Source organism: Ranitomeya variabilis, chromosome 5, assembly GCF_051348905.1.
Source record: "Ranitomeya variabilis isolate aRanVar5 chromosome 5, aRanVar5.hap1, whole genome shotgun sequence".
Classification (NCBI taxonomy): domain Eukaryota; kingdom Metazoa; phylum Chordata; class Amphibia; order Anura; family Dendrobatidae; genus Ranitomeya; species Ranitomeya variabilis.
In genome coordinates, this window is record NC_135236.1 from 339,580,646 (window position 1) to 339,605,005 (window position 24,360).

Genomic DNA, 24,360 nt, shown 5'->3' on the forward strand with positions numbered 1-24,360 from the left:
GGTATTCTTTATCCCATGGTAAATAAACAGGGGTAATTATGCCTGCTCATCTTTGCTAATTTTCTTTGCATGGACAGTATACATCCCTCCAACACTACAAGCTCCAGATTGGAACATAAATGAGTGTAAGTATCAGGGTACCAAGCAAATTTGTATAACATACCGATTTTAGACCCTTCATTCCAGACATATCAAGAAATGACACTGCTCCAAAATCAATGATTAAACTATGGACATCAATTTTGGGAACCCTCAAATGGTCTGGAAGATCAGAATTCCAGTCTATAGCAAATGGAAGGTCCGAGGTGTTAATTGGTTGGTCCAGCTCTTCAATCCGGTTATTGTCTAGTTCCTCTTCAGACTCATACTGGTTTCCTGATGTTGAAATCATACCTTTCTACAATACAAAGTGGAATCCAATTAACTAAAATACAAAAAAAGGCAAAGTAATCAGAACTACTGAATTTATTTCTTCCCAATATGATGATATTTGTACTTATATAACTGTGTTTTAACATATAATGTACAATACATTACATACCCAAACTATGCTCCTCACCCTCTAATTAGAGCTTTCGGTCATTTAGCAGAAGGACCTAATCTGTTCTCTCTATGCAAAAAGTTACATTAAAAAAATGCTTTGGTGTAGACCTCCCTTGGCCCGGTCTTCATCAAACAGCTGGTAATGTGTTGTCTTGCTGGATTAAAGGCAGGCTTTTTTTTGTCTTGATTTATACTAAAATACTGTTAGTGATGGTAAAGAAATAATTTGTATATGGAATTGATCCTTAAGACTTACTGGCAGGATCTGGAGTTCCCCTTTACTTATTAGCTTCTTTATCTTTCTTAGAGCTTTGTTGCGTTTGCGCAGCACTCTCAGCGGGTTAAAACCTGCCTGTAATGGATAGACATGGTGCAATGTTACCGTTTTCTTACAATGACACTGAAACCTTACATGTATTTCATTCTGGACTTACAGCTGTAATAAGTTTATCTTTAAAAAAATCAATATTGGCAAAAAATATTGGTGATGGGCATCTGAAAATTTTGATTCCATGATGCTGATAGATCTGTAAAAGACAAGCATGAGATTTCAATGATAACACAAGATCGACATATTCAGTTGGTGGAAAGAAATGCAAAACCCATGGGTAAAGCTGCCTACAGTTCTAATGGGATCTTTGCAGAGGTGTCCACAGGACAAAAAGGGCCTTATGCCACATTAACCTACATCTATGTGTACGGACTGTGATGCACAAAATGGCCTCAGGTTTCCTGGCCCGAACTTCACAGCTTCATGGGCGTACATGAGGTTGTTAAGTTTAGATCAAGAGACCTGCTGTCAGCACATGCACCATGGTCCTTACATAAACCATGAGACATGGATATGGATGTGTCTCACAATCACAAATTAGCATCTACAGAATAGGTCATAAGTGTCCGATCACTGGGGTTACACCTCTGGGATCCTCCCTTATCAGAAAATTGGGATTCCTGTGTACCCTGCTAGAAGGGAGATTCGTGTGTACATTCATGTTGCTTTTCCACGCATTGTCAATGGGACTGTCAGAGATAGCCACGCTGTGCTTTTGTGATCGGTGGCAATCCTTGATGTGTGACATGGTCAGAAACTCATTTCCTATCCTGGGTAAAGCAGATAAGCTGTGATTGTGAGACAATCTTTAATGCCTTGATAATAGGTAATAAATAAACAGGTGGAAAATATCAATCTAATAATAACAATATTCTTGTTAAACTCTGGCTGTCAGTTCAAATTTAATTGTGTTTACAGCTTACATTTTTATAGTCTTTTCTGTTCCTGTAAATGTCCGTCCCTCCAATATTTGCCACCTGAGAACATTTTGGGCTGAAAAAAGCACAAATAAATTAAATGAATTCTGCTATATTTAGATTAATTTTATACAACCCTAAAACATTTATCTACATAAAAATAATATGGAAAAGTCCAAACTATCATAGTCTATTACCACCAAGATTCTCATTCCATTCAACATCATGCTCCAAAGCTTGTAAAGATTTAGGCAAAATTTGCACCAAATTAAAATAAAAAATTGGTACGTGTATCATTCAAACAATCATAATTACATAGGTTGAAAAAAGACCTAGGTCCATCAAGTTCAGCCTTTCACCACCATTTACACATTCTTTGTCACTTATTTATCAATGACCCAACATGCTATTTGTGATGTAGAAAGCATCCAGCCCTTTTTTTTAAATGCTGTTATAAACCTCCCATCTGCAACTTAGCAGCAGCATCTGGAATTGCTCTATGTCTTGTCTACTTTCTTGTATTAGGCAATATATACAAATTACTTATAGTATTATTGTACTTACAATTGGGCACGGAATACCACTGTCAGCAGCTCGAATCCTACTCCTGCTGCCAGGCCAAGATCAAGACCAAGTAAGACAGCAGCAAGAAAGGTCACCACCCATACCAACTACAAAGAATAAAACAACAATGGTCACTCATGTATGAAGGTGCAGGTTAACAAAATAGATTACTAATAGTAATTATGTTTATAAATCTCATTACTGTGCTCAACGGGAATAGATACATGAATGAAAGAATATATCATCTTAAAGAGGACCCATCAGCACGATTTTGTAACATAAAATAAAGCCATGGCTGTGATACTGATTACATTGATACCTTTGCGGTTCTTCTTTAATCAGAGTTTGAAGTTTTCTGTTATTTAGATTTCAGTGCAGAGGGTTCGGACTGTGGACGTTGTCGTCACCTCCCTGTCTGGTCTGTAGTTCCCCGGCCCCCCTCTACCTGCCTCTTGCTTTTGATTTATCTGTCTCCTCTCTTTGACGTCTGATCATTAACCTGTCATTCGAATACAGGAGGCAGGCAGAGGGGTCGGGGAATCAAATCCTGATTACAGAACAACAAAGTGGATTTCTTCATCAAAGGTATAAATATATTCAGTATTATAGTGCCATTACAGCCATGTCTTTACACTACCAACATAAGCAACTGGTCCCATGGCTAAAAAGGCACTTTCAGATTGTAAGTTCTTATGACATGGGTGTCATCCTCTTTGTATAACTGTTATTACTTGTCATTTTACTTGGTTATTACTTTCCAGAAGATACATAAACCTTGCGGAATACATTGGCGCAATATAAAATTATTATAGTATTTTGTCTGTAAATTCCAAATGTACTATGACACCTATTTAGTAGCCATTCTGTTGGCCTACTCACTACCTGTAGATGTAAGCACTTTTTTTTATTTGATGGCTCTGTAATCTATATTATATGCTTGAAAACACAATTTCCATAACATGTAAACTGGAATTGCAATCCGAGCAGTATTTTCCAAAACAAATATGAATGTTTCCGTGGTTAATACTTCTTTAAATGCTTAGATACTGTTATCTTAATTACTTGGAAAAGGCAATTTACAGAGTTGAAAACTCTATGGACTCCCATTTTATTACTATACTCATGGTAAGACTTTGGACCTAAAGAAGCAATCATATTAAGAAAACAACCTGCATCCTGTCATTGTTTAAAACCCTCTTTTCTTTTTTGGCAGCTGTTTAAAGGGCTCTGAAGTAATAGTCTATCAGCTTTCATTAATTATTGGCTCTGGCCCTTGGACATTGCGCTATTATGTTATGAGGACGTATTCATAATAACTAATAGAATTTTATAGCCAGCTTTGATGTAACATTTTTAAGAAAAAAGCAAAACTAACTAAACATGCTGTACTGGGTTCTGTCTTACAAGAACTCACAGTAATGTCGGTTTCACACATCCTGATATTTCCAGTACGGGAAAAATTGATACTGGAGATATCCGTGTCCGTATGTGTACTACGTGTGGCATCAGTACCACACGGACAGCCTCCGGGGAAGAAGCGCTACAGTAAGCGCTGTTCCCGGTGGCTAGTGCTGAAGTTGGCTGTCATTATTCTACCCTGCTCTGTCGGTGAGCAGAGGAGAATGATGAGCGTAATATTAAAGTCCGAATGACCTGCTGCTGCTAATAACAGTGACAGTAGGTGTGGATGATCAGGGTATTCCACAGCCGCCACCTGTGATCTAACTAAATAAATGAATGAAAAACCAGATGTGGGTTCCCCCCTATTTCCTTGAACCAACCAGACAAAACTCACAGCTGTGGGCTGCAACCCTCAACTGTCAGCTTCTTCATGGTTGGTTATCAAGAATAGAGTGGTCCTCATGCTGTTTTTTTAATTATTTAAATAAATAATTTTAAAAAACAGCGTTGTGTCCCTCCCACTTTTGACAAGTGGCCTTGTTAAAGCTCACAGCTGGGGGCTGGTATTCTGAGGTTGGTAAGGGGCCATTGATATAGCCCCCAGCCTACAAAAAAGCAGCCCTTAGCTGCCAAGAAAAGGTTCACCTATTAGATGCACCTTTTTCTGGTGCTTTGCCTGGCTCTTCCCACTTGCCTTGTAGCGGTGGCAAGTGGGGTTCATATTTGTGGGGTTGATGTAATCTCAGCAATGACAGGTGACATCAAGCCTACAGCTTAGTAATGGAGAGGTGTCTATAAGACACCTATCCATTACTAATCCTATAGTTATATGTTAAATAAAGACACAGTCAGAATAAAATCCTTTATTTGAAAAATTTCACAGACTTCTTTAATATTCTAAATTAAACCATACTTACTGCAACACCTAATTCCCCCATTCCTTCGATCTCCTGTAATAAAAATAAAATAAAAAAGCAACAATATACCATACCTATTCATCGTTTTGTCCCACGCTGTAATCCATGTTGGGGGGCCAAGATGCGACCGTCCCGGCTTAAAACCACTGGTGAATGACCTGCTGAGAGTGCAGCATCATTCACCAGTGGTGACATCATCACAGGCATTTTCCCACAGTCCTGAGGTCATTGCAGTTCAGCCCGGCCTCGATGATGTCACTGCTGGTGAATGATGCTGCGCTCTCAGCAGCTAATTCACCAGTGGTTTTCAGCCAGGACCGTCACATTTTAGCACCATCCAGGTTGAAAACTATTTAGCCCCCAGACATGGATTACAGCGTGGGACACAACTAGTGTTGAGCATTCCGATACTGCAAATATCGGGTATTGGACGATATTTGCTGTATCAGTATTCCGATACCGAGTTCCGATATTTTTGCGATATCGGAAATCGGAATCGGAAGTGTGCGGTGCGTATGGTTCCCAGGGTCTGGAGGAGAGGAAACTCTCCTTCAGGCCCTGGGATCCATATTCATGTAAAAAATAAATAATAAAAATAAAAAATATTGATATACTCACCCCTCCGACGGACCCTGGACCTTAGCGGTGCCTCCGTTCCTAAGAATGCAGGGAGTGAAGGACCTTCGATGACGTCGCGGCTTGTGATTGGTCGCGTGAGCGGTCACATGAGTGGTCACGCGACCAATCACAAGCCGCGACATCATCGAAGGTCCTAGTTCACTCTGCATTCTTACGAACGGAGGCAGACGCTTGGACCGGTGAGAGCCGGGGCCGTCAGAGTGGTGAGTATATCAATATTTTTTATTTTTATTCTTTATTTTATACATGAATATGGATCCCAGGGCCTGAAGGAGAGTTTCCTCTCCTTCAGACCCTGGGAACCATTCTGATATTTTGTGTCCCATTGATATTCATTGGTATCGGGTATCGGCGAGATCTGATATTTTGCCGGTATCGGCCGATCCAATCCGATACCGATACCTTTGCATATCGGAAGGTATCGCTCAACACTAGACACAACGACTGACAGGTATGGTATGTTGTTGCTTTTTTTATTTTATTTTTATTACAGGAGATCAAGGGAGTTGGGGAATTAGGTGTTGCAGTAAGTCTGGTTTAATTAAGAATATTAAAGGTGTCTGTGCAATTTTTTCAAATAAAGTATTTTATTCTTGCTGTATCTTTATTTAACATACAACTTTGGGATTAGTAATGGAGAGGTGTCTTATAAACACCTCTCCATTACTAAGCCGTGGGCTTGATGTCACCTGTTATTACAGAGGTGACATCAACCCCACAAATATGAACCCCACTTGCCACCGCTACAGGGCAAGTGGGAAGAGCCAGGCAAAGCTCCAGAAAAGGTGCATCTAATAGATGTGCCTTTTCTGGGTGGCTGTGGGCTGCTGTTTTTATTTGGGGGAGGGGCTATATCAATGGCCCCTTACCAGCCTAAAAATACCAGCCCCAAGCTGTGAGGTTTAGCAAGGCTGCTTGTCAAAAATGGGAGGGGACCCCACACCGTTTTTTTAAATTATTTATTTAAATAATTTAAACAAAACAGCATGGTGACCCATCTATTCTTGATAACCAACCTTGCAGAAGCTGACAGATGAGGGTTGCAGCCCCAAGCTGTGAGTTTTGTCTGGTTGGTTCAAGAAAATAGGGGGGAACCCAGGTCGGGTTTTTCATTCATTTGTTTAGTTAGATTGCAGGCGGCGGCTGTAGAACACCCCAATCATCCGCTTCTGCTGTCACTGTTATTAGCGGCAGCAGGTGTCAGATGATGGGGGTAAGAGCCATAAAAGCCCCCACCTGCTGTCTTCGTTCGGACAACATTCTCCTCAGCTCGTGCCGATCACCGATAGAGCAGGACAGAATAATAAGAGCCGGCTTCAGCACCAGCTGCCAGGGAACAACGCTTACTGTAGCGCTTCTTCCCCGGCGGCTATCTGTGTGATACTGATGTATCACACGGACAGCATCCGTGTGCAGTACGCATTTACACGGACCCATTGACTTGAGTGGGTCTGTGTGATCCATGCAGCTGCACAAAAACGGACATGTCTATGTGAGTGTCAATCAGACACACGGTCCTTGAAAAAACAGATATGTCCATTCATTTGAATGGGTCTAGGTGTGTCAGTGTCTTCGGTACGTGTGAAAACTGTCAAAACATATACTGGAGACACTGACATGTGAAAGAGGCCTAAAACTGACCTGTCAATAAGTTTCTCCAGGTCAGTACAACAACACAGATACCAAACATGTATATTTTTTTTTGCTTATGTCGCCATTTTGCAAGAGCTATGGCATATTCATTTTTCGGAATCATGGACTGTATGAGGGCTTTTTTTATGCCCTGAGCTGATGTTTTTATTGATAGCATTTTAGGGTAGATACAATGTTTTGATCATCTCTTGTTGCACTTTATTGAAAATTGTTGCGGCTGACAGAAAATGTAATTCTGAGGTTTTGATTCTTTTTCTCGTTGCGCTGTTTACCGGCCTGATTAATTATTTTATATTTTGATTGATTGGACTTTTACGAATGTAGCAACTAAATATGTGTGTTTTTTAATTGTTTTATTTTTGTATGGGACAAAAGTTGGCTGATTTAAACTTTTGTGGGGTTTTTTTTCATATTTTTTTAATTTTTCTTTCACTTTCACTGTGTTTAACAGTCCTCTTAGGAGACTTAAGGCCATGTTCACACATTCAGTATTTGTTCAGTATTTTACATCAGTATTTGTAGCCAAAACCAGGAGTGGAGCAATGAGAGGAAAAATGTAATAGAAACATGTCACCATTGCTGGATTTTTCACCAACTCCTGGTTTTGGCTTACACATACTGATTTAAAATACTGACCAAATACTGAACATGTGAACGTGGCCTAAAGCCGTAGAAATCGCAATCTCCGATGCTTTCACAAGTGAATCCTAATGACTGACACGGGGGTCATCGTCAGACCCCTGGTTGTCATGACAACCCCTGTCACATGATCACAGGATGCTAGTGGGCAGGATGAATAACCCACTTACAGCAGGTGGGTGTTAAATCCTGCTGTCAGTGATTGACAGTAGCATTTAACTGGTTAACAGCCATGTTCACCATGTTCATGTCTGGGGAATGATCTGGGCTTGGTGTGCAAGCCCAGATCAAAGGCTGCGACACATTTGACGTAAATATATGTCAAATGTTTTGAATAGGTTAATTATGGACAACATTCATGGTACACAAATGTCACTCGTGCTGTCTATGATTTTCACAGATCCATAGACTTGTATGGTTACAAGGGATGAGCGGACCTGTGGAAGTTCGGGCTCGGGTACCAGAACTGTACCGGAACTTGAACCAGAACCCCATAAAAAACAATGGGGACCCAAACTTTTGATCTGGAAAATTCTCTCTCTCTCTCTGGACTTTCCCCGGAACTCCGAACATTACAATGGACTTCTGGGAGAAGTCCGTGTTCGGCGTTTAGAACTGGACACTAGCTGAACTTTTAAGTTTGAGCACATCTCTAATGATTACCCATTTTGATCTGAGATGCCTGTAAAAAAGGGACATATCTGATTTTTTTTGTGGCCACACAGTCCACAGAAAAGTGTGGACGTGTGAACAGCTCCATAAACTCGAATGGTACAAATTTATCCACGAAAAGCACAGCTAGAACCTGTACATTGAAAAACAGAAGTCTGAATGAAGCCTCATTTAATATCGAGATAATCTACCACCTTTTTATAAAAAATAAATAATTTTTGGACAGGACTACTTCATGTGAACAGGTATTACTTACACAATCATATTTATCTTTCCGGAACAAATTAGGGATTTCATTGAACTGCATCAGCATGCCTTTCAGATTGATGACGACTAGGGCTGAAAGTACGGACTACAAAAGAAGAAGCACATTTTGTGATTAATTACATATACATTGGCTAATAGAGATTATTTTATATCAAGGAATGCTGTGATATAACTGTACCTTTTGCAGTGGTTCTAGGAGAAATCCAATAGCCAAAGTGACAATCATGACTATTATAGCTGATAAAAGTCCTGCCACCTGTTGGTGCATACATTGGTTTATTATATATGTATATATCCACAAATACATGCATGCACTAAAAATAGCATAGTTTCATAATAGTTATTTGTATTCTACATCATTTCTTCTATTGAAATGAAGAGTGTTTATGCTTCCATTTTAGGCATATAGATGGTGATTAGTGTTGAGCATTCCGATACCGCAAGTATCGGGTATCGGCCGATATTTGCTGTATCGGAATTCCGATACCGAGATCCGATACTTTTGTGGTATCGGGTATCGGTATCGAAACAACATTAATGTAAAAATGTGTAAAAGAGAGAATTAAAATAAAAAATATTGCTATACTCACCTCTCCGACGCAGCCTGCACGTTACCGAGGGAAGCGGCAGCGTTCTTTGTTTAAAATTCGCGCTTTTCTTTCCTTACGTGAAGTCCCGGCTTTGTGATTGGTTGCGTCGCAGTCACATGGGCGACGCAACCAATCACAGCAAGCCGTGACGTAATTTCAGGTCCTTAAGGATTTTAAAATTACGTCCCGGCTTTGTGATTGGTTGCGTCGCAGTCACATGGGCGACGCAACCAATCACAAGCCGTGACGTCACGGGAGGCTGGACACGCTCGCATTTTAAAATGCGCGCTTGTCCAGCCTCCCGTGACGTCCCGGCTTGTGATTGGTTGCGTCGCGATCAACCAATCACAAGCCGGGAGGCTGGACACGCGCGCATTTTAAAATGCGCGCCTGTCCAGCCTCCCGTGACGTCCCGGCTTGTGATTGGTTGCGTCGCAATCAACCAATCACAAGCCGGGAGGCTGGACAAGCGCGCATTTTAAAATGCGCGCGTGTCCAGCCTCCCGGCTTGTGATTGGTTGACCGCGAAGCAACCAATCACAAGCCGGGACATCACGGGAGGTTGGACAAGCGCGCATTTTAAAATGCGCGCGTGTCCAGCCTCCCGGCTTGTGATTGGTTGACCGCGACGCAACCAATCACAAAGCCGGGACGTAATTTTAAAATCCTGAAGGACCTGAAATTACGTCACGGCTTGCTGTGATTGGTTGCGTCGCCCATGTGACTGCGACGCAACCAATCACAACGCCGGAACGTAATTTTAAAATCCTGAAGAACCTGAAATTACGTCACGGCTTGCTGTGATTGGTTGCGTCCCGGCCACATGGGCGGCACGCGACCAATCACAAGCCGGGACTTCACGTAAAGGAAAGAAAAGCGCGAATTTTAAACAAAGAACGCTGCCGCTTCCCTCGGTAAGGTGCAGGCTGCGTCGGAGAGGTGAGTATAGCAATATTTTTTATTTTAATTCTTTATTTTACACATTAATATGGATCCCAGGGCCTGAAGGAGAGTTTCCTCTCCTTCAGACCCTGGGAACCATCAGGGATACCGTCCGATACATGAGTCCCATTGACTTGTATTGGTATCGGGTATCGGTATCGCATTGGATCCGATACTTTGCCGGTATCGGCCGATACTTTCCGATACCGATACTTTCAAGTATCGGACGGTATCGCTCAACACTAATGGTGATACATTGTATTCGTGGCTCTTGCATACTATTCCAAAGTTGCTATCAATAGGATTGTGGACATGTAGCGAGAAAGAGTGGAGAGGGGTGAAAGCATGGAATAATTTGTGCACAATTGTATATGTCTAGACAACCAGGAGACCCAGCTCCATATCTCAGAAACGACTTCTCTAATAACTTCTTGTCCCCGGTTACGATGAGAAAGATTAGCTCTGGAGCACTATCTTCAGCTTAAATAGGTGAACCCTCAATAAAATTAGGATTCTGCCCAAAAATTGTGGTATCCCAGGCATCTGATGAATAAATTGCTTTGTCCATTTATACTTCAGCCAATCATTTCCAATCATTGTAATAACAGGATCACAACATTGCAAGATTGAAGCTTGTAAAGTCAGGCGACGAAGATGTCAAGAACTTCTGTTTTGTATTTGCACAGATCAGGTCCATATTTAAACCTTTATATCTACACCACTGTGTGACTTCTCTGCAGATAAATAAAAATAAACTATGGACTGTCAGGGGAGGTTCCACATCAAGTGCGTGGCATGTGTGCCTAGCCAGTCAGGTAGTGACAGGAGTCAAGCAGAAGTAAACTTTCACAGGGTCAAGAATTAAATGGATTTCGGTCATTGTATAGATACCCTTATCACATGCCGGGTAAAGTGCATAAGTTAATCTAAGGATGTATACATACTGCATTGACAAAAGTATCGGAAAACCTACACATTACACATATAGGAGATTTTATGACATCTCATTCTAAATCAAAAGGCATTAACCCCTTAAGCCCCGAGGGTGGTTTGCACGTTAATGACCGCGCCAATTTTTACAATTCTGACCACTGTCCCTTTATGAGGTTATAACTCTGGAACGCTTCAACGGATCCTGGTGATTCTGACACTGTTTTCTCACGAGTCGCGACATATTGTACTTCATGATAGTTGTAAAATTTCTTTGATATTACCTGAGTTTATTTGTGAAAAAAATGAAAATTTGGCGAAAATTTTGAAAATTTCGCAATTCTCCAACTTTGAATTTTTATGCCCTTAAATCACAGAGATATGTCACACAAAATACTTAATAAGTAACATTTCCCACATGTCTACTTTACATCAGCACAAATTTGGAAACAAAATTTTTTTGTTAGGGAGTTATAAGGGTTAAAAGTTGACCAGCAATTTCTCATTTATACAACACCATTTTTTTTTAAGGGACCACATCACATTTGAAGTCATTTTGAGGGGTCTACATGATAGAAAATAACCAAGTGTGACACCATTCTAAAAACTGCACCCCTCAAGGTGCTCAAAACCATACTCAAGAAGTTTATTAACCCTTCTGGTGCTTCACAGGAATTTTTGGAATGTTTAAAAAAAATGAACATTTAATTTTTTTTCGCAAAAAATTTAATTCAGCTCCAATTTGTTTTATTTAACCAAGGGTAACAGGAGAAAATGGACCCCAAAAGTTGTTGTACAATTTGTCTTGAGTACCCCGATACCCCATATGTGGGGTTAAACCACTGTTTAGGCGCATGGCAGAGCTCGGGAGGGAAGGAGCGCCATTTCACTTTTCAATGCAAAATTGGCTGGAATTGAGATGGGACTCCATGTTTCATTTGGAGAGCCACTAATGTGCCTAAACATTGAAACCCCCCACAAGTGACACCATTTTGGAAAGTAGACCCTCTAATGAACTTATCTAAATGTATGGTGAGCACTTTGACCCACCAAGTGCTTCACAGAAGTTTATAATGTAGAGCCGTAAAAATAAAAAATATTTTTTCACAAAAATGAACTTTTCACTCCCAATTTTTTTATTTTCCCAAGGTTATAAGAAGAAATTGTACCCCTAACGTTGTTGTGCAATTTGTCCTGAGTAAGCTGATACCCCATATGTGGGGGTAAACCACTGTTTGCGTGCATGGCAGAGCTCGGAAGGGAAGGAGCGCCGTTTGACTTTTCAATGCAAAATTGGCTGGAATTAAGATGGGGTGCCATGTTGCATTTGGAGAGCCCCTGATGTGCCTAAACATTGAACCCCTCCACAAGGGACACGATTTTGGAAAGTAGACCCCCAAGGAACTTATCTAGATGTTTTGTGAGAGCTTTGAATCCCCAAGTGTTTCACTACAGTTTATGACGCAGAGCCGTGAAAATAAAAATTAATTTTTTTTCCACAAAAATTATGTTTTAGCCCCCAGTTTTGTATTTTTCCAAGGATAACAGGAGAAATTGGACCCCAAAAGTTGTTGTCCAATTTGTCCTGAGTACGCCGATACCCCATATGTGGGGGTTAACTACTGTTTGTGCGCATGGCAGAGCTCGGAAGGGAAGGAGCGCCATTTGGAATGCAGACTTAGATGGATTGGTCTGCAGGCATCACGTTGCATTTGCAGAGCCCCTGATGTACCTAAACAGTAGAAACCCCCCACAAGCAACCCCATATTGGAACCTAGACCCCCCAAGGAACTTATCTAGATGTGTTGTGAGAACTTTGAGCCCCCAAGTATTTCACTACAGTTATAACGCAGAGCCGTGAAAATAAAAAATCATTTTTTTCCCACAAAAATGTTTTTTTAGCCCCCCAAATTTTTATTTTCCCAAGGGTAACAAGAGAAATTGGACCCCAGAAGTTGTTGTCCAATTTGTCCTAAGTACACTGATACCCCATATGTTGGGGTAAACCCCTGTTTGGGCGCACGAGAGAGCTCAGAAGGGAAGGAGCACTGTTTTACTTTTTCAACGTAGAATTGGCTGGAATTGAGATCGGACGTCATGTCGCGCTTGGAGAGCCCTGATGTGCCTACACAGTGGAAACCCCCAATTATAACTGAAACCCTAACCTAAACACACCCCTAACCCTAATCTCATCCACACCCCTAACCCCAACTCCAACACACCCCTAACCCTAATCCCAACCATAACCCTAACCACACCCCTAAACCTGACACACCCCTTACCCTAATCCCAACCGTAAATGTAATCCAACCCCTAGCCCTAACCCTAGCCCTAGCTCTAACCCTAGCCCTAACCCTAACACTAACCCTAATGGGAAAATGGAAATAAATACATTTTTTTTTTTTTTTCCCTAACTAAGGGGGTGATGAAGGGGGGTTTGATTTACTTTTATAGCGGGTTTTTTAGCGGATTTTTATGATTGGCAGCCATCACACACTAAAACACGCTTTTTATTTCAAAAAATAATTTTTTACGTTACCACATTTTGAGAGCTATAATTTTTCCTGAGGTCTTGTTTTTTGTGGGACGAGTTGACGTTTTTATTGGTAACATTTTCGGGCACGTGACATTTTTTGTTCGCTTTTTATTCTGATTTTTGTGAGGCAGTATGACCTAAAAACAGCTATTCATGAGTTTCTTTTGGAGGGGACGTTTATACCATTCCGCGTTTGGTAAAATGGATAAAGCAGTTTTATTCTTCGGGTCAGTATGATTACAGCGGTACCTCATTTATATAATTTTTTAATGTTTTGGCGCTTTTATACGATAAAAACTATTTTATTGAAAAAATAATTATTTTTGCATTGCTTTATTTTGAGGACTATAACTTTTTTATTTTTTTGCTGATGACGATGAATGGCGGCTAATTTTTTGCAGGACAAGATGATGTTTTCAGCGGTACCATGATTATTTATATCTGTCTTTTTGATCGCGTGCTATTCCACTTTTTGTTCGGAGGTATGATAACACTGGTCAACATTTTTGGTGCCAAAGATATTTCATCGAATTTAGGGTATTTTTGGGGTGCTGATTCTGAATATGTCATCAGTTTTGCCAGATTGGCTCAAGTTTTTGAGATTTTTGGTATCTTATTTATAGCACTTGTTGGTAAATGCGACGCATCATCTCATTAATTTCTTTGGATTAGTACTTGAACTGAGCAGTTCTCAATATAGTTTTGTGTTAATTAGTGTTCTAAAAGTTTGTTCATAGCTTGATTTTTGCACTAACTTTATGTTGTTGTCTGTTTTCCAGTGAAAAGCATGAACTCATCAAGAAGAAGTTGTCTTAACGATCCAGACTCATTCTGTTACATTTGTGGTGAATACACACTGCCAAAACATAGAAGAAACATAACAGACTTCGTAAAAAAAAGTGTATTTTGCCTATTTTGGGGTTATGCTTGGGGACCAAGACAAGTTTTGGGCACCACACATAGTGTGCAAAGCATGTATCGAATTATTACGAAAATGGAGCAAAGGACAAAGAAAAAGCTTCAAATTTGGTGTTCCAATGGTGTGGAGAGAGCCAAAAAATCATCATGATGACTGTTATTTATGGTAAACACAGGTACAGGCACATCTTCACAATGAGGGACAGGCCTTCTTGCAGATTCCATATTACTCCCATTTTCGTTTCTTATGCTTATTGAATCCTTGCACTTGCACTGCACAGAAATAACAGTCATCATGATCATGCTTTTCACTGGAAAACAGACAACAACATAAAGTTAGTGCAAAAATCAAGCTATGAACAAACTTTTAGAACACTAATTAACACAAAACTGTATTGAGAACTGCTCAGTTCAAGTACTAATCCAAAGAAATTAATGAGATGATGCGTCGCATTTACCAACAAGTGCTATAAATAAGATACCAAAAATGTCAAAAACTTGAGCCAATCTGGCAAAACTGATAGCATATTCAGAATCAGCACCCCAAAAATACCCCAAATTCATTAAAATATTTTGGACACCAGAAAAAAAAATTTTTTTGTTGACCTGTGTAATAAATCGTTGGTTTTTGCCTTTTTTTTTTTTTTTTTTTTTTTAAACGGTGTTCACTGAAGGTTTTAACTAGTAGGACAATTTTATAGGCCGGGTCGTTACGGATGCAGCGGTACTAAATATGTGTACTTTTATTGTTTTTTTAAATTTAGAAAAAGGAATGTATTTATTGGAACTATATATATATATATATATATATATATATATATATATATATATATATAATTTTTTTTTGTTATTCATTTAGGACTTTTTTTTTTTTTTTACACATGTAAATATTTGTTTTTTTACTTTGCCCAGGGGGGACATCACAGTAAAGTGACAGATCGCTGATCTGACACTTTGCTGTGCACTGTGTCAGATCAGCGATCTGATAGGCACAGCAGGCACAGCAGGCGCTGGTAAGCCACCTCCCTGCAGGACCCAGAAGTATAACACAGAAGATAAAAAAAGAGCGCAAAAAGTCCCAAATAAAATCCAGATAATAATTTATTCAAAAGTACAAGTATCACAAAATAACCAAAAGAAGATCAAATAGACAAAGTGAAATAGTTGACTTAACAGGTATAAAACTCAGGAGCAGCATATATCACGGTGGATGGGGGGACACATGATACCAATCCCACAATCACTATAAGAAATAGTATCCCATAAGATAACAAAGTCACTGGTAGGAAATGTCAAAGTGCTCAACGCTACATTAATGCAGCTTCTAAAGTAGTAAATCCATAGGAATCAAAATTCCAATATTAGAAAATTTACAGAGCTGTAAAACAACCAAACCGGTTGGTCACAGTAGTATTAAACCTAAGGTCAGATATACACTCACCGGCCACTTTATTAGGTACACCTGTCCAACTTCTTGTTAACACTTAATTTCTAATCAGCCAATCACATGGCGGCAACTCAGTGCATTTAGGCATGTAGACATGGTCAAGACAATCTCCTGCAGTTCAAACCGAGCATCAGTATGGGGAAGAAAGGTGATTTGAGTGCCTTTGAACGTGGCATGGTTGTTGGTGCCAGAAGGGCTGGTCTGAGTATTTCAGAAACTGCTGATCTACTGGGATTTTCACGCACAACCATCTCTAGGGTTTACAGAGAATGGTCCGAAAAAGAAAAAAAATCCAGTGAGCGGCAGTTCTGTGGGCGGAAATGCCTTGTTGATGCCAGAGGTCAGAGGAGAATGGGCAGACTGGTTCGAGCTGATAGAAAGGCAACAGTGACTCAAATCGCCACCCGTTACAACCAAGGTAGGCCTAAGAGCATCTCTGAACGCACAGTGCGTCGAACTTTGAGGCAGATGGGCTACAGCAGCAGAAGACCACACCGGGTACCACTCCTTTCAGCTAAGAACAGGAAACTGAGGCTACAATTTGTACAAGCTCATCGAAATTGGACAGTAGAAGATTGGAAAAACGTTGCTTGGTCTGATGAGTCTCGATTTCTGCTGCGACATTCGGATGGTAGGGTCAGAATTTGGCGTAAACAACATGAAAGCATGGATCCATCCTGCCTTGTATGGAGCATCTTTGGGATGTGCAGCCGACAAATCTGCGGCAACTGTGTGATGCCATCATGTCAATATGGACCAAAATCTCTGAGGAATGCTTCCAGCACCTTGTTGAATCTATGCCACGAAGAATTGAGGCAGTTCTGAAGGCAAAAGGGGGTCCAACCCGTTACTAGCATGGTGTACCTAATAAAGTGGCCGGTGAGTGTATATCCCTTTTAAGATTAATTCACATTGCTAGGGATGTCAAAAAGTATCCTTACCCATAGTCTCCACTGCTTACACCTGAGGAATAATGCAGCCCCAATGCGCATTTCGCTTGAGCTTCCTCGGGGGGCTGTCTCGGGGGACCTGGAAGTAGCCCTGCGACCATTTTGGATATGGGGCCTGCAGGGAGGAGATGCTCGGTACAAGGTGAGCACATTACCTTGTACCGAGGGTCTCAGGGAAGCCTGCAGGGAGCCCCCTCCCTGCATGATGCTTCCCTATGCCCCCAGAATGCTGCGATCATGTTTGATCGCAGTGTGCCGGGCGTTAATGTGCCGGGGCGGTCCGTGACTGCTCCTGGCACATAGTGTCGCATGTCAGCTGCGATAGTCAGCTGACACCCGGTCGTGATCGGTCGCGCTCCCCCCGTGAGCATGGCCGATCGCTATGACGTACTATCCCGTCCCTGGGAGTTAAGTCCCAGGTCACCTTGATGGGATAGTGCGTCAAATGGGATTAAGGGGTTAATATCGAGTTGAAAACTTTCCATTAGGATTCAAAATGTGTCCGTGGGAATTTTTTTTATCCATTCATTAAGAACAGTATTTGTGAGGTCAGACATTGATGTTGGATAAGATTGTTTGCTCTGCAATCTCTGTTCTATTTGACCCATAATTCTATGGAGTTGAGGTCAGGGCTCTATGCAGATCAGTCAATTTCTTCTATACCAAATTTACCCAACCATGCCTTTATGGACCTAGCTTTGTACACTGGGACACAGTCAAGCTGGAGCAGAAAAGTGTCTTCTCCAAGCTAAAGTCACAAAGTTGGATGCATATAATCATGCATATAATCATCCAAAGTGTGCTGATATGCTGAAGCATTATGATTTCTCTTCACTGAAACTAACGGTTCTAGATCAACTATTGAAAGCAACCCCATAGCATTATCCCTCCTCCACCAAACTTTACAGTTTGCCAAACACAGATTCATCCATCAGACGATGAGATAGAGATGCACAGGCTCAGACTGGTCCACCGGAGAACCGGAGGATCTCCCCCGCTGCTAAAGCAAAATGAATATTCACGCTTCGCCAAGCCCCTATGGGTGTCGAGAGGTGTGAATACCATTTCTCTTTAGTAGCGGGCAGCGTTAGCTGCAGGCTGCAGCTAACACTGCCCGCATGTAAAGCCCTACCACCGCATCTCACACATTCACACACAAAGCACCGCACCACATACACACAGGCACACAGACACACAGCGCAGCACATCCTGGCATCCTGCTTCCTGTCTGAGACAGCCCAGCTGGATGACGTCATCACCCAGCACGCTGTCTCAGACAGAAAGCTGCCAGTGACAAAGAGGCTGCTGGGATGTGCTGCTACTCTGGGAAGGTGAGCTGTGCTGTGTGTCTGTGTGCCTGCATGTGTGTATGTGGTGAAGTGCTTTGTGTGTGTGTGAGAGAGTGATGCAGTGCTGTGGTGTGTGTGTGTGTGTGTGAGAGGGGTGGTGGGGAAGGACAATGATATTGGTGGGGGGAGGCAATGATGCAGGTGATGGGCAATGATGGCCGTGGGGGGAGACAATGATGAAGGTGATGGGCAATGATGGTGAGGGGAGGCAATGATGGAAGTGATGGGCAATGATGGTGAGGGGAGGCAATGATGGAAGTGATGGGCAATGATGGTGGGGGGAGGCAATGATGGAGGTGATTAGGCAATGATGGTGGGGGAGGCAAAGATTGAGGTCATGGGCAATGATGGTGGTAGGGGAGGCAATGATGGAGATGATGGGCAATGATGGTAGTGGGGGAGGCAATGATGGAGGTGATGAAATGGGCAATGATGGTGGTGGGGGAGATGATGATGGAGGTGATAAAATGGACAATGATGGTGGTGGGGGAGGAGGCAATGATGGAGGTGGTGGAATGGGCAGTGTTGGAGGTGGAGGGGGAGAATGATAGGGGTGGTGGGGGAGAAGGCAATGATGGAGGTGGTGATGAGGACAATGATGGTGGTGGAGAGGGGCTGCATTATACTTTCTGAGCCCCCACATTATATTCTGTGGGGGACTGCATTATTCTCAGGGGACTACATTATATTCTGGGGGCTACATCATACTATGTGAGGGGCTACAGTATTCTTTATGGGGGCTGCATTATATTCTGTGGTGGGGCTGCATTATTCTCTCTGGGAACTACATTATATTCTGGGGGCTACATCATACTATATGAGGGGGGCAGCATTATGCCCTATGAGGGGCATACAGTATACTCTATGGGAGGGCTGCATTATATTCTGTTGTGGGCTGCATTATACTATATGAGGGGGGCTGCATTATACCCTATGAGGGTGCTACATTATATTCTATGGTGGGGACTGCGTTATACCTGAGGGGGTTGCATTATATTTTATGAAGGGGGCTACATTATTTTATGAGGGGGCTACACTATATTCTGTGAGGAAGGCTACATTATGTTCTATGATGGGGCTACCCCTCTAGGATTCTACCCCAACCCCTGCTACATAATTAAGACATGTACTACCTTATATTATACCCTGATATTAGCATGTTTTACCACACAATTGGTGGTCTTGTATTTAATTCTATGTAGCTACATAGTGAGCCCCAAGAATGATTTTCTCTGGTGGGCCCAAGGTGCTCCAGTCCGATGCTGGAGATGCATGATTCGTCACTCCACAAAACACACTCCCACCTCTCCGCATGCTTTACACCACTTTATCTGACGCCTGACATTGTGCTTGGTGATGTAAGACCTGGATTCAGCTAATTGGGCATGGATGGACCTTTGGATGCATGTGATGGACCTTTTGGATGCATGTTTTTTATGCTAATGTTAATGTCAGAGGAAGTTTGGAACTCTGCAGTTATTGAATTGCACAGCATCAAAAACTTTTATGCTATATGTGTTTGAGCACTCAGAGACTTTGCTAAGTTGCTCTCGTTCCTAGATTGAACTACTGGGGGAATTTTACTTGGTAACCTGTGACGTGGAAGCCTTGTACTCCAATATCGAGCACAGTGACGGCCTAAATGCGGTTGCCTTTTTTCTGGATAAAAGTACACATACAGATCGGGGGCATGATTCCTTTCTCTTGGACTTACTCAAATTTGTGCTTCATCATAACTTCTTTTTGTTTGACACAACATTTTATTTACAGACAGCAGGAGTGGCGATGGGGGCGAAATGCGCACAAACCTATGCAAACATCTTCTTAGGTTGGTGGGAGGAGATGTTTGTGTACCCATCCTTGATGTTTCAAAATCAGGTCCAGCATTGGCATCGATATATCGATGATATATTCTTTATATGGCTGGGCACAAAGGAGGGTTGTGTGGACTTCATTAATGGGCTTAACTCCAACTTACATAACATCTTTCTCACCCATTCTGTCTCCAATAGCTCCATTAAGTTTTTGGATCTGAGGGTCTTTGAGATGGGGAATCGATTGGCGACGGATCTCTTCCGGAAACCAACAGCAAGTAATGCCCTCTTGGAGTTTAATAGTTTCCACCCCTGGCACACCAAGGTGGGCGTCCCGACGGGTCAGTTCTTGCGAATCAGACGCAATTGCACCCTGGATCAGGATTTTCTAACACAAGCTCGTGATCTGACGGATCGTTTTAGACAGAGGAGCTATCCGAAACGGGTGATCGCTACAGCTTTCCAGCGAGCAAGACAACAGAACCAAGCCTCACTTTTGACCCCTGTAGTACGCTCTCGGGAACCGCAAACAAGATTCATTACGAATTTCAATGACAACTGGGGGCAGGTAAGAGACATTCTTACCAGACACTGGCCGGTACTACAAACAGACACACAAACAACGCAGGTCATCAGTAGTAGGCCACTGTTGACATCTAGAAGAGCCCCCAATTTAAGACAGCTATTGACCAGGAGCCATTTCTCCAGGCCCACAGTTAAACTTAACAGGGGTATTGTCCTTAAGGGGTCATTCCCCTGTGGAGGATGTAATGTCTGTCCCTTTATGGTACCCACCCGGGATACCTTTGTCCATCCTACCAGTTCCAGTAGACATCCTCTAAAAGCTTACATAAACTGTAAGACTAGGAATGTAATTTATGCTTTAATATGCCCTTGTAACTTGGTTTACGTAGGGCAAACGTCGCAGGAACTGCGCAAGACGTCACAGAAACATATGTTCACCATACGCCCGGTGGCCACGGATCAAGATAGAGGTAAAGTTCTTACTCCCGTGGCGGCGCATTTTTTGTCAGTGCACAGAGGTTCCCCTACTAAACTTCAAGTTGTGGGGTTCCAGAAGGTCCCCTATGATGGGAGGGGTGGCGATATGCGTAACCACCTCTTGCGTGCAGAGTCTAGGTGGATTTTTGATCTCCAGACGGTTGCACCAATGGGCCTAAATGAAGAGTTACTCTTCACGGGATTCTTGGGATAAAGCACTGCGTTTGTGTGGTGCGTACCTATCTCCTGGGCTCTTGCACCATTGTTATGACCTATCCTCTGTTACTTTCAGGACAGCTGACGACAAATACAATGGAAATGAGGTGGACAGCAATGAATATCCATAAAACCTGAGAACCACCGGTTGGCTTGGATGCTAAAGGAGGTCCATTCAACCCTAGAACATGGGATGGGAGAGGAACCTATGAAGGGTGGATGTATATGGATCTACTGAAGTAGAAGGAAGGATACCGGATGTGGATGTTAACTTGTCTTCAACAATGATATTGTGGTCCATACAGCAATGCACATATACAATTGGACACATGGACACAGTGTGGATCATGGAATCTCTCACGATGGAGGGGACATTGGATGATGGCTAAGTTGGAAGAGCCTGTGAATAAAAGTGCCCCCCTTTTTCATATCTGGGCCTAGCCAGTCTTCTTTGGACTATAACATTGTACGGAGACGTCTGCACAGTAATATGTGTACATGGATATAAAAGGATATAACTTATATGTATTAACCTAATATGTATTGCTTGATCCGGTGTATTACCTTGGGTTTAACAAGGTTTTCACTGTGGACTATTATCTTAGTCTGGTAGACCTAGCATGTTACATAGATATGTATCACTATGTCTATATTATGCATTTTTTTTTGTGTGTGCTTATTAACCTATTATTTCCTTCCTTTTGTGGTACATTATATGCCTACGAGCTGGCAATTCCCCTTATTTTTCCATTCTACAGGCTTCAGCCGCTATAGTATCGGTATCCAGTCCTATCCTTTCCCCTTTTCTTTGCTCTCTCCCCACCCCCGTATACCGCTATGCTCCTGCCTTCCTATTTGGTCTCCGGCTACTATTGGCCTCTACGTTCCTCATATAACATATATGGGTCCTGCCGGCTGGTACTGCGCACGCGCAACGCGGTCCTATCCGGTATCGCGGTGTGCGCATGCGCATGTTACCTCTCAGACTCCATATTATTCTGGCCGCCCGGCGGCTATTATGACGCGATGTGCGCCTCTGCCATCCGCTCCTGGGTCCCACATGACGCTCCACACAGCGGTAGGCAATTCTCTTTACTTGGCCAGCTATTTATACTTTGTTATGCGTGCCTTTCACCACTTCCCCTGACGAAGCTGCTGCGGCAGCGATACGCGTGGGGTTAGCTTCCGCCATACCCACCCTCATTTTTGGGCTATTCGGCCCGTTTGGCTCCCTGGTTTATGGGGATGCAAGTTTTGCCATGAAAACCCTCTGCTACCAATCCCTGCTATTTGCTGCGGGCTCTATTGGACTGATTACAGGTTGTATTCACTGCCATTGTGCAGCTTTATGGTTACTTCCTCTAACCTAGGGACAGTCCATAGCATGGTCACCTACTCTGGGTGCTTCAGTCTTTAGCTGCACGGTTCAGGTGTATATATATATTGGTCACGTGGCTTTAGCCCGAATAGACACTTTATGCAGGGTTATGGATTTTGTGCAGATAGGGCTATGAATATGTCTATTAGATACTGTCGGCATCATTATGAGACTGTATGGACTATTGGGTATGATATGTGGATTGATTTGGATATCATGTTTTAAATGTTTTTAATGTGTTTTTTTGAGGTGTTGAATAAAGGTGCTTTTTCATATTTATAGATGCATATAGCTTGTCTCAATAATTGCGGTAGTGCATACCATATTAGTCCTTCTTTTCTTGTTTGACATGGCTTCACATATGGACTAGGTTTTTTTGCACCCCTATATGATAATTCAGACATGACGTTGGTGCACCCCTTCTTTCCTTAGTTCCGATATTATGAAATATCTCTAGTAGCTAATCTTATTAGAAGCTTTTCCGGGTTAATACTGCTTACACTCAACACAACATTAGTGGGCTTGACTTTATTCTTCAATATTTTAATAATACACAGTGAGTTACAGAAAGACAGAGGTGAAAAATACGACTGAATAAGTACATTAGCCTACTGTATCCATTTTTATAAAATTTTTAGGAAATGCACGTCAAATTTCTATCTTTATACTCAAACTAGTCAACCACCAGTGTTCTGCTATTGGGTGTTATCTTAGTTGCCTCTTGTCTTTATATTCTTCACCATTTAGATCCACTAAATATTAATTTATGTCCAAAATGAAAAATGTATAGATATGCACACAATTTGAATTTTTTTCCCCCACAAAAGCATCTTATTATGCTGACCACTGAGACTCCCCAGCAATCTTAAAATCTGGCTTCCATCCTGCAAACCAGTGGAAAGCATTCCTTTAACTCATTGGAAATGGATCTCAGTTGTTCTTTTCGATAACTCCAGTCTGTTCTCTTGTGCCTTACTCTTCACAGTTTGCTGGGACAACCATTGGCGGAGTAGAGGTCACATCAAAAACCTACATCAATTTGATGCTTTATTGTCTTATTCTTATGTTATACCATATTTAGCTGGAAAAGTGACTATGTATAACTGTCTAAAATGCAAATATAACTTAAAGGTTTTTTTTAATATTGATGCTCTTTTTTGGGTACCAATCCACCTTAACCCACAAAAAAAGTCTCTACACGTTTGTCATTCACAAAAGAGGCTACTCATCAGGAGACTGTGTTATACCTTAACTAATATTGCAATGAGACATACACCACTAAAAAATTTAATTTACTAGTCCTAATAGTCCTGAACAGACACCATACACTGAATGTGCTAAACCCAGACCTGGAGAGTCCCTATTCACTCTATGAGCTCCCCTGCTGATTAACCATTAAGATATGCAAAGGAAAATACACTGCATTCATTACTATAAGGCAGTGGTCCCCAACCTTTTTGACCTTGAAAGCCACATTCAGCTCTGCAAGAGGGTCGCGAGCCACATCCAGCTCCTGCTCCCTTCACAGTAATGGCAACCAAAGCCCCCATTATGGGTATAACCAAAGCTTTTCCACACAAATCACCCTGAAGCAGTATACCAATATCCAGGGGTTCCCACCACATTCAGAATTCCCCATCACACACTCCCAACACAGTCACATACATTTTCAAGCACCCCCTCTGACAGGAAGTCTCCAGCGTACCATACTTAAATTATCTCTAACCCCCCCAAACCAGTAGAAG

The 24,360-nt window shown here is 42.0% G+C and overlaps 1 protein-coding gene across 1 annotated transcript in view; it reads right to left on the reverse strand.

The window, feature by feature from the left end:
* Positions 1-24,360, reverse strand: part of LOC143775977 (chloride anion exchanger-like) — a 111,542-nt gene that overhangs the window by 12,589 nt on the left and 74,593 nt on the right. The window contains exons 11-17 of the mRNA XM_077264803.1: positions 8,722-8,799; positions 8,533-8,628; positions 2,356-2,462; positions 1,798-1,867; positions 978-1,070; positions 800-895; positions 164-397 (exon numbers count right to left, since the gene is read on the reverse strand). Of these exons, the coding sequence (XP_077120918.1) occupies positions 164-397; positions 800-895; positions 978-1,070; positions 1,798-1,867; positions 2,356-2,462; positions 8,533-8,628; positions 8,722-8,799 (774 nt within the window). The remainder of the gene's footprint in view (positions 1-163; positions 398-799; positions 896-977; positions 1,071-1,797; positions 1,868-2,355; positions 2,463-8,532; positions 8,629-8,721; positions 8,800-24,360) is intronic.